At 48.5% G+C, this 10,815-nt stretch overlaps 1 protein-coding gene across 1 annotated transcript; it reads right to left on the bottom strand.

Annotated features, from left to right (window-relative positions):
- Positions 1-3,731: 3,731 nt before the first annotated feature.
- SSTR1 (somatostatin receptor 1) lies at positions 3,732-7,627 on the bottom strand. Its single transcript, XM_069558769.1, has one exon. The coding sequence runs from the start codon at positions 7,345-7,347 to the stop codon at positions 6,175-6,177; it is 1,173 nt and encodes a 390-aa protein (XP_069414870.1). The 5' UTR covers positions 7,348-7,627; the 3' UTR covers positions 3,732-6,174.
- Positions 7,628-10,815: the final 3,188 nt, after the last annotated feature.

The raw sequence follows: 10,815 nt of genomic DNA, 5'->3' as shown, positions 1-10,815 counted from the left end.
CCAAAAAGATTGCATTTGATATATGTTTTGACAATAGTTAAGTTCATCATCAAAGTGAATGTTTTACCAAAGGGCTTTTAAAAGCTATAACTCCTTTTGCAATGATGTTTTTCTCCACCCAACAGTTTGACAAGCAGGTGTCTTGATATTTTTGTTTGAACTGGTTGCTTCTGTTCACATGCTTTCTCAATTATATCGTCATTGCAGAAACATCATCCTTTTTCTTATGGGTAAAATCAGTAGCTGGATTTTGCTTCCAGAAGTACACTTACTATAGTACCCCATCTCTAGATAGTCAGCAAAGCAGTAAATAATCACTTACAACATTATCTCAGCATTTGCCTCGCTCTTGGAAGCCATGTAACAATCCTGAACCTCTCTGCCTTCTTTTAACACCAACAAATGAAATGTGTTCAGTGAAAAGCAAGATACTCATCTGAATATGTGGAAGAGGTTCTTATGAGCTCAGAGGTGTATGGTGCAATAAGAGAGCAGCTTTGTGATACCTTGTTTTTAAAGCACACACCACTGTAACAATTATGTGATTGCCTATCAGTCATAACAGTTAAGGACCTAACTTGTCTGATATGGCACGCTGGAATAAAGAAGGGATGAGCAAGATAAGATTTGCAAGACATAACCCTTCTAATGAAGTGTTTTTTTCAAACACTGATATGACTATGTTATCTCTATTAGTTGTTTAAAATAAACTGGGAATATATCACAATTTTTTAAAATGTATTTTCTATATTGTTCTCCAGGAGAACTCCTTGCTTTTTCATTTCTCAAGCCCAAACTATACATTCAGCATTTTCCAATCATCACTGTTAAATTGGATGAGGCATCAAAGATTTTCAAATATGATCCTATCTTGGGGTATTGTGGGAGAAGATGACCTCAGAAACTCTACCCTGAGAACACCAAGGTTCCCAGTAAGAGAGAGCGTGGACATTAAACTGATACATTTTATGTTCCTCCATAAATCATGTTTCATTGCCGTGTCTCACCCTGAGGTGAGGCTCATCACCAACTTCTAGGCCATGAGAAAAGGCTTGGAAATAAGAGGAGGCTGTGGGGGTGGGGGTTGCACAGAGATTTGTCAAATTCTTTTTCTCCTGCCTCAATATAGCAATGTGTGCACGCTCAGTTGATCAGTCACGTCCGACTCTTTGCGACCCCGTGAACTGTAGCTGCCAGGCTCCCATGTCCATGGAATTTTCCAGGCAAGAATACTAAAGTGGGTTGCCATTTCCTACTCCAGGGGATTTTCCCAACCCAAGGACCAAACCCACGTCTCCTGCACTGGCAGGCAGATTCTTTACCACTGCACCACCTGGGAAGCCATCACAGGCTAAATCTAACTGCATCCCTATTACACTAGAGGAAAAGCACAGGACTTGAGTCCTTTAGTCTTAGCAATACATCAAAGGCTAATCAATCTGAATGACTCAAGTCCTGTGCTCTTTGTCTAATGTAACAGGGAGGCAGGGTGTATGAAACGTTTTTAATGAGTGAGGTTGACCTTTGTCAAGAAATGCAAAAGACCTGAGACAGAGCCACAGAAAAATTTACCAGCCCGAGGAGATCCTGAGGGTCACCAGTCTAGAGCCACTGGATTCCCTCTGGTCACTGAGCCAAGAGGCTCACCAGGAGGCTGCCTGCTGTGGCAAGGCCAGGTCACTCCTTGGCAGAGGCAGAGTCTTGGCAGAGACCCCAGACTGGGAGGCTATATGAGGACCCCTAAGACCCCGAGAGGGCTGTACCCCACAGGAGTTGAGGCATGACCCTCGCCAAGCTGAGAAGTCAGATCACAGGCTCCGGAAGCTGCAGATTGAAACAAACTGCAACCAGGATCATCCCAGTGGACAAATGCCCTCTTCCCAGAGATCAAAGGGCAGACGGGACCCCTTTCCCAAGGACCCCACCTCATTCCCTCCTCCATTAGGACACAAAGCCTCTCCCAGTTCACTCTAAAGCCACTTTTAAGATAACAAAAGAGGAAAGGGAAGCCAGCGAAGAGACTATTGAAACATGTTTAAATAAAAATTTGAAATTCTCTGAAAATGGCTAAATTATCAGCTCAGCTGGATGTTTGAACAGTTATTTAATTTTTCCTCCCAGCCAACCAGCTGGAAGGGGCTTGGTTGGTCAGATGAATTAAAACAAAAAGAACAGAATGTTTTCTCTGCACATCGGAGTTATGAGTTCAATTTGCCACCTTGCTATAGCTTTTAAAAATAATGAAAGAGCAACAGTTCAGCTATTCTTAATCATGCTGAGATTATGCGTAGAACTATAAAGCCTAGAGTTACAAGGCATTTGAAGGTATTTGAAGCCCACAATCCCCCCACCCTGGTTCTGGAATCACTGCTTGGAAAATACTCCTTTTTCCTTATTTTGCTGTGAAAATAAAATGTTAAAAAACAAACAAACAAAAAAAACTCCTTTAGTACCTTCTTAAATTCTTCCAAGGATGGAAATGGCCATCACTGAAAAAAGCACAAAATATGTCTTACTGTACCATTTTTCTAGATTCCACATAGATGCATTCCTATATGCTAATTTTCTCTTTTTCACTTACTTCACTCTGTGTGACAGTCTCCAGGTCCATCCACGTCTCTGCCTGCATATGGCACAGTGTCACTCCTTTTTATGGCTGAGTAACATTCCACTGTGTATATATACCTCATCTTCTTTACCCATTCCTCTGCTGATGGACATTTAGGTTGTTGCTTCCATGTCCTGGGCATTGTAAATAGTCCTGCAATGGACATTGGGGTGCATGTATCTTTTGGAATTATGGTTTTCTCCAGGTATATGCCCAGGAGTGGGATTGCTATGAAGCAGATGGCTGGTGAGGGCCTACTGTATTGCATGGGTGGGGGGCGGGGAAGGAGGGGTACAATCTGTTTGTAAGACATGTATTAAGGTCATCTTAAAAATGTACTCCGGTATACATTAGGTGAGACAAATACTGTTTGATTCCACTTACACAGGGTACCTAGAATTGTCAAATTCATAGAGTCCAGAAGTCCATCAATAGATGCAATGGGCCAGAGGATGGGGGTGGGTGGTAAGGGGGGATGCGGAGTTAGTGTTTAATGGGGACAGAATTGCCATTTAGGAAGGTGAGACGGATGACGGTGAGAGTTGCATAACAACATGAACGTACTTGGTGCCATCAAAATGTACAGTTAAATATGGTTAAGATAGTATGTTTTCTATTGTGTGACTTTTCTGCAATTAAAAATATTTAAAAACATCTTTCTTCTTTTCAGTTGAGATCTGATCTTTTTGTATTTCCTTTATCCATTGCCCTTTGCAACATCTTTAGGACATCTCTTTTTTTCCCTTTCCATTACCTTTCCCTGGGATGTAAATTAGCAATTACTTACTCTCATAACAGAGTCTCAGGTCATAAATGAGGGCAGCCAGTAGTTTAATCTGTGAGAGATTGTGATATCATCTAGTTCGTCTGGTAACCACAGCAAACCACAGAGGAAGAAGTACAGTTTCCTATTCATACTGACTCAGGTTTTTTTTCTTTCTCAGAACTAACAGACTTCAAAAAATAGGTAAAATTATAACCCCAATCTTGGTAAAAATTCCAAAGGTAATCAGAAATCTTACTTTTTAATATCTAAATGAAACAAAGAACAACTAAGCCAATATGTGTGTGTGTTGAAATAATCTGTTGAAACAGGAAGATTCAAATTGCAAAGTCAGACAACTTGCAACAACATAATACATTTGTTTATTTAGTTAATATTACAATGGAAACAGGTTAAGAGCACTAGATCTGTGTCCCCAGAAGAGGATAATGATCACGACTTTTATTTGTAAATTTCACTGTCCTTAACTATTAAAAATCTATTTTCCAAAGGAGTAATAATATGCATGATTTTTAAATGACAGATCTAAACTTTCAAATTTATGACCAAAAGCATGTTTGTTCATTAAATAAAACTTTAAGGGACATTGTAACTCTTGGTTACTGCTTTCAGAAAAGCACAATGTTCTTGAAGCAAATATACACAAAACATCTTTCCATAGTGATTTTCAACCATTGTGTATCATGTTAATGAAGGAACCTGAGAACCCGAGATGTTGAGAACTCCTGAGTGTTGTAATACACTCTGGTTTACTGAAACAGTCAACCAACCAACATGTATTTAATGCCTACTATGTAGAAGCCAGCATCCTAAAGCAACCCAGGTAATACAAAGAAGTAAGATTATTGGTCTTTGCCCTGCTCAGGCTTCCAGTGAAGTTGGTCAGACAAAACACAGACCCAAATTAATTTACTTTCAATGTCTTCAAAAGAAGTGCCGGTGTTACCTAGATTGTATGTGAGAATCACCTAGGCTGAGAACCTAGAAGAAACAGGTACATAAGCAAGGACATCCTCAGTGCCTACTAAAGTCTGTCTAAATCAGGCTGTGGAGTTCCAAGTTTGAGGGCAGGCTGTTTGAACCCTCATATCTAAAAGCATTCTAGCCAGTCTCACACCTGTCACTGTTAGTGACTGCGTTTGGCAATTGCTTCATGGACTCATGACAAGGGAGCAAGATAAATGTATCTAGTATGTGAGTCTATTTTGATTTGAATATAGTGTATATATATATATATATATATATATATATATACTGAATACATACATGTATATTCAAATCATATATAGGGCGATGTTGAAAGCTGGGACTTTCCACTCTGCATGGGAGGAGGCTAAACCACATTATTTAAAACAAGAGACTACATAAGAAAAGTAGGGACAACTCTGCAAACTTCACTGACGACAAGCCAAAACAGAAAGGCTAGAGGAAAGAATCAAAGAAGAGGGCCTAGCAAAAAGGAGAGGTTTTGAGGGGACCTTGGGGGTCCCCTGTTGCCTCTGGGCGGGCCCCACCAATATCCTGAAGAAAAGGCCCTCGGCTAGGGCAAGTAGAGAAAAGGAAAGCAGAGACCACATTTTTCAAACACCACAAATAAATAAATAAATATGTTAAGCAAGAGAATAACTTATTAGGCACCGCTTGAAAGGCAGCAGCCCTCAGGGGTCGGGCAGACCGCACCCTCTAGCCTGCAGGTGGCGGTGACATGGTCGGGATTGGCCGAGACTGGGAAGGCATCACCCGAGGTCCCCGCCTGGTGCCTGTTGTGACTCTTGGATGGGCACCTCCAGGAGCTAGGGTGAGGGAGAAAGCCTAGTGGAGCTACACCCGCGCTCCCGGGCGTCCCCCGGGGCAATCGCACCCTGTCCCGCCTGGCCTAAGGCAGACTAGCGCCCCGGAAGTCCCCCTGCGCTTGGTCTTTGAAACCAAAAGCGCCCTTTGTGAACCAGGCGAGAGGGTGACTTCCATTACAAGCCTTCCTCCCCCATCAAACCCCGGAATCTTTTTTAAAACCCCTAGTCACTTGTTCTCAGCTCCTTTTTGCTCCAAAGAGGGGGTTTGGATAGGATCGCAGAATGCCTGGGGCTCGAAGCGCGGGACCGATTTTACTAAGCACCTGGCTCCGCTCTGGGTGGATGGGGAGTCGGGGTGGGGGGAGGTTTGGGGATGGGATGCGCGCACCTTCCTTCACTCGAGAGTGAGAGGAAAGACCCGCTGCCTAGATCCTTTTCCAGTCCGAGTTCCCTGAAAAGAGGGCTGCGGAGAGGGAGAGCGAGGGTTCTCCAGGCTCCGCTAGGGGCATCAAGCAGAATCCCGGCGAGCGAGGGCCGCCGCAGGGCGCCGCTGAGGGCGAGCTGTGTTTTCCCGAGGGAAACCTGTGGCGGTAACCGTGGCTCAGCTTAAACAGAAACAACGGCTGGCGGGGCTGAGGGTCGGGCCGAGTTGGAGACGTTTGTAAGTTCACCACCTGCACCTGCAGGACCGGGCGGAAAGAGAGACCGAAATTGCCTTGGGTGGGGGGAGCACAGAGGGATGAAAAATGCAAGCGCAAGGGAGGAAGAAGCGGAAGAGGGGCCCGCTAGTCTTCCAGCTTATAAGCAAAGCTCCGGGTCCACGTTTGTCTCGCGCCTTTCCTGGGTTTCCACCCGAAGCGCAGTGTCCTGGCCCCGCTTTTATTCTCGCACCCCGACGCCTGGGGTCCTTTAGCCTCTCGCATCCGGCCTCCCTTTCTCCTCATTCTCCCCTTCTCTGGGCTCAAGGCTCCCCGGTTCGGACCCGGGGCTCAGAGGGTCGTGATCCTGGACGTGCAGGTGCCATTGCGGAAGACGCCGCCTGACTCCAGGTTCTCGGGCTGGAAGTCCTCCACGCTGTAAGCGCGGCTCTTGAGGGCCGTGGCGTAGTAGTCGACCGGCTCCTCGGCGGCGTTGTCCATCCAGCTGAGGCAAAGGATGCGCTGGAAAGAGCGCTTGAAGTTGTCTGAAAGGAAGCCGTAGAGGATGGGGTTGGCGCAGCTGTTGGCGTAGCCGAGGATGACCGACAGCTGGCTCACCGTGGCGTCGTCCTGCTCCGCGAACACGTTGACCAGCTGCACCACATAGAAGGGCATCCAGCAGATGACAAACACCATCACCACCATCATCACCATCAGGGTGATCTTGCGCTCCGAGCGCTTGCGCTGCTGCCAGCCGGCCTTGAGGGCCACCATGCGCATTTTGGCGATGATGAGCACGTAGCACAAGCAGATGGCCCCGACGGGCAGCAGGAAGCCCATGAGGAAAGTGTACAACACGAAGCCCACCAGCCAGCGCTGGGCGGGCTCGGGCATGAGCATGTTGCAGGCCACCGTGCCGTCGCTGTTGGCCGCCGTGCGCGAGAAGACCACGATGGGCAGAATGACGAGCAGCGACAGCACCCACACGCCCAGATTCACCACCTTGGCCACGGTGGGCCGGCGGTAGCGTGCGGCCTTGATGGGGTGCACCACGGCCACGTAGCGGTCCACGCTAAGCACGGTCAGACAGTAGATGCTGGTGAACATGTTGACTGCGTCCACGCTGAGCACGAGGCGGCAGAGTAGCGCGCCGAAGGGCCAGTGGCGAAGCAATGTGGAAGTGACCAGGAAAGGCACGCTGAGCATGAGCAGCTCATCGGCGATGGCCAGGTTGAGGATGTAGATGTTGGTGGCCGTCTTCATCTTGGCGTAGCGCAGGATCACGTAGATGACCATGGAGTTCCCGCAGAGCCCCACCAGGCACACCACGGAGTAGATGAAAGAGATGAGGATAGCGCTGCCCTGGCCCTCGCTCAAGGTCCCGTTCTGGGACGCGTTTCGCCCCGGTTCTTCCATCCCGTCTGCAGCGCCGGCCCCGGGGCCCCTGCCGCCGCCGCCTTCGCCGCAGCTGCCTGGGCTGGGGCTAGGAGAGGAGGGAGAGGAGGCGGTGCCATTGGGGAACATCTCAGCTGATGGGGGCCGGTGGGGTTGCCGGGGCTAGGGCGTTCTCCGGGCGACCCCCGCCGCTGGCGCCCTCACTCGGCACCCCGGCGGTCCGCCCGCAGCTCCCAGTCACCCGGCGCCTGGGGGAAGCGCTCAGCGACCGCAGGAAGCGCAGCTCCACCGCTGCCGGCGGAGCGCATCGCCCGGCGGCTGCCGGTGCGCAGCCGCTCGCCGCTCCTGGGCGCCTGGGCACACGCGAGCGTGGAGAGGGGAGGCCGGGAGACTGGAGCCCCGCGCGGCACAGCCATTAACTGCGGCGGCTGTGGGCTGGCGAATGATTAATAGACACCACCAGCGCGTCAGCAGCTACGAAAGGGAGGGGGGCGGGGGGCGGAGAAAGCGAGGAAGGTAGGCGATAGAGGTGGCTTATCACCCTTCGCCCAATTTTTCCTTCCCAGTTTTGAGCTCCAGTCGACTAGAGCAGCTGCTTCCAAGGTTCCCCTTTACCCATCCTTCAGGGAGACCTGGGGAGTGCCTCCGCTTTCCTGGAGGTGGGTGAGGAACAAGGCTGTAGATGCTGTCCCATCCCACCGAGCTCCTAGCCAAAGCAAGGCGTGAAGCCGACCTTAGGCACAGACGATGTCTGGAGTTCATCTGTTTCCCTCGGTTGCCGCCCCGCCCTGAGGGTCCCCCAACTCCACGCGGATCCCATCGTCCGGAGCCCTAACCACCGCCCCCCCCCCCGCCCCGCCCCCGCCTGCCCTTCCACTCTGACCCGCTGCGGAATTCCTTACCCAAGGCGCGCTGTCTCCAGACCGACGCGCAGCTGGCCGGTGCAAAGTGCCCGTGCGGTCTGGTAAGCGCGGTGACGTTCTCCGTGCGGTCCCTCTCCTTTCCTGGGGCGGGACCCCAGCACAGGCGCCCACTCAGATAGACTCTGAAGAGTCGCGGAAACTGACCCTAAGCCGAGAGCGCGAGGAGAAAGGACCGCAACCTGGCGTTCGGGGCTTCTGCCTAACAACCCCGCAGGCAGCGCTTGGCGGGCGGGAGTGTTTGGGGGCCCGGAGAAAACCCACCGCGAATCTCTTAATACAGCCGGTAGTGCCCAGAGCCCCCTGCGTCTGCCGAGCAACAGCGACTGCCGAAAGGAGGACGCGGAGCTGGGAGCGGAGGAGCCGGAGCCTAACCGCTCTCCCGCCCTCCCCCATCCAAACGTGCCAGGCGCGGTATTGAAAATCCATCTAGGTGTTCGCTGGGGATAGATACGGCTGCGCCGCCTGGAAAGGCTCCGCCCGCGTCCCTGCTGTACTTTGTACCCTGCAGAGTCGGCGGGCCCCGGGGGAGGAGAGTGTACAGGCCTGGGCGAGCAGGGGTGCCAGTCGGGGTCCGGCCGTGCAGGTGATCGGACCTGTCACCAACTCCAGGAACAGCAGGCGGACGGACCTTGTTCAAGACTTTCTGTGAAATACCTAAGATTTCAGCCTATTTTGAGCCCCCTGGATGTGGGCTGCTTACGTTCCTAAACGTTTAAGAGACAGAAATCGATGTAGGCACGCCTAAAGCGCGCTGACTTTATTTAGGAACTGAACAGTTACTAAATGAACAAAAAACAGTTCAGTTATCATGACTTTTAACGATCTGTTAGGACGTCCCACTATCCCTAATCTGGGTTCCCTTGGGCTTTCCAATTCTTCCAGTCCAAAAAAGAATCACTCCAACTCCCCAGTTCTTTTCAAGATCTCTCTCAAGTCCTTGTCTGAATCGTGTGGGCTCCTTGGAAAATTGACCCGCAGCATCCTAGCGCGGCGGGGGCTCTTTCAAGATTTAGCTTTCTGTCCAGTTTTTGTTAGTTCTTCCCCTCAACCAGGAAGCACCCACTGTCTTGTGAGTCTCATCATCCCTTCCATCAGTACCGTTTACAATAAGGAGAGGCAAACCTAAATAGAAACGAAACTCCTCATCAAGGATATTTGTGCCAGACAGTGTGGAATGCAGAAATTGAAAGGGAAAAACAGTATAATTTCTATTTTCCCCTCGCTTTATACAGGTATCATTTGCATATATGTTTTAGTTCTCAAAACTAAGTGCTCCTCAAAGGAAAAGAATACCTTTTGTAGTGTGTTGATTATAGCAATCAGAGATAGAAGAAAAGATGACAGGCTCTCACAGGAGTGTGTGCCATGGACACTGAATTATTAATGAGAAATGTACTGGGAAGAAATTCAAAATTTCCTAAGAAATTTCCCAAGCTGTGTAACTCATTGCTTTACCTCAAAAAATTACTTAAGAAAGTAGCATGTGGAATTTGTGGTTAATTTTATTTCATTTTCCTTAAAAAATACAGCACATATGGAGAAAAAAATGAAAATGTTCATTGGGTTGTTTTTTTTTATCACGGCTTTTTTTTTTTTCCCTCCAGAAGAGCTTTTAACAAACCAAACCTCATAATGATTTAAATGCCTCTTTGCTGATCACTGACTAAAGACACCTGGCTATTACTCAGGAGGCTGACATTTCCACCGTGATCATCTAGACCGCTTGGTGTTTATCGTGGCTGCTCCAGTGGCCGTGGGTGATGAGAGCCTGTAAAGCACAGCCCTACTGTTCAGGATCTCATATGCTTGTCCTGCAGTTCATCTTAGGGAAATCTCCTCTCAATTTACTGGTCGCCTCGTACACAAAAGAAAAGAAGACCTGATGTGAGCCTGCTTTCTTCTTTGTGAAGTAGTTTCTATGATGAATTTTTAATCCATGAAAAGAGGTTGACAGTGAGGTGTTACTTTACACCCCCTAGGGTGGCTATAATAATTTTTTAAGGAAAAGAAAAATAACAAATGCTGACAAGCATATGGAGAAGTTAGACCCCTTAGATGTTGCTGGTGGGCATAAAGAATGATGTAGCAACTTTAGAATACTTGATGATTCCTTTCCTCAAAAAGTTAAACTTGGAATCATCATCTGACCCAGCAATTCCACTCCTAGATATTTACTCCCCCAAACTGAAAATAGGCATTTGAACAAAAACTTGTACGTGAATCATCACACCAGGACTATTCATAATAGCCAAAAAGATGAACAATACCATCAACTGATGAATGGATAAAAAAAGTGTGGTATATCCGTTTATGATCCATCCACAAAAAGGAATGTGAAGTAGGAAATGGCAAACCACTCCAGTTTTCTTGCCTAGGGAATCCCATGGGCAGAGGAGCCTGGCAGAAATATAGTCCGTGGGGTCACAGAGAGTCAAACATGACTGAGCAGGCACTTGGCATAAAAAGGTTTGAAATTTCAAAACATGCTACAATGTAGACAACCCTTGAAAATATTATGCAGAGTAAAAGAAGCCAGACACAAGTCAGGTACTGCATGATTCCATTAAATGGAACATCCAGAACTGGCAAATTCAGAGACAGAACAGCTTACAGGTTGGCCACGGTTAGGGGGAGAGAGAAGGGGAGACAAAATGCTTCATGGATATGGGGTTTC

Source organism: Ovis canadensis, chromosome 18, assembly GCF_042477335.2.
Source record: "Ovis canadensis isolate MfBH-ARS-UI-01 breed Bighorn chromosome 18, ARS-UI_OviCan_v2, whole genome shotgun sequence".
In the NCBI taxonomy this organism is placed as follows: domain Eukaryota; kingdom Metazoa; phylum Chordata; class Mammalia; order Artiodactyla; family Bovidae; genus Ovis; species Ovis canadensis.
Note: the sequence above shows the minus strand (reverse complement) of the source record. Positions and strands in the feature narration are given on the sequence as shown.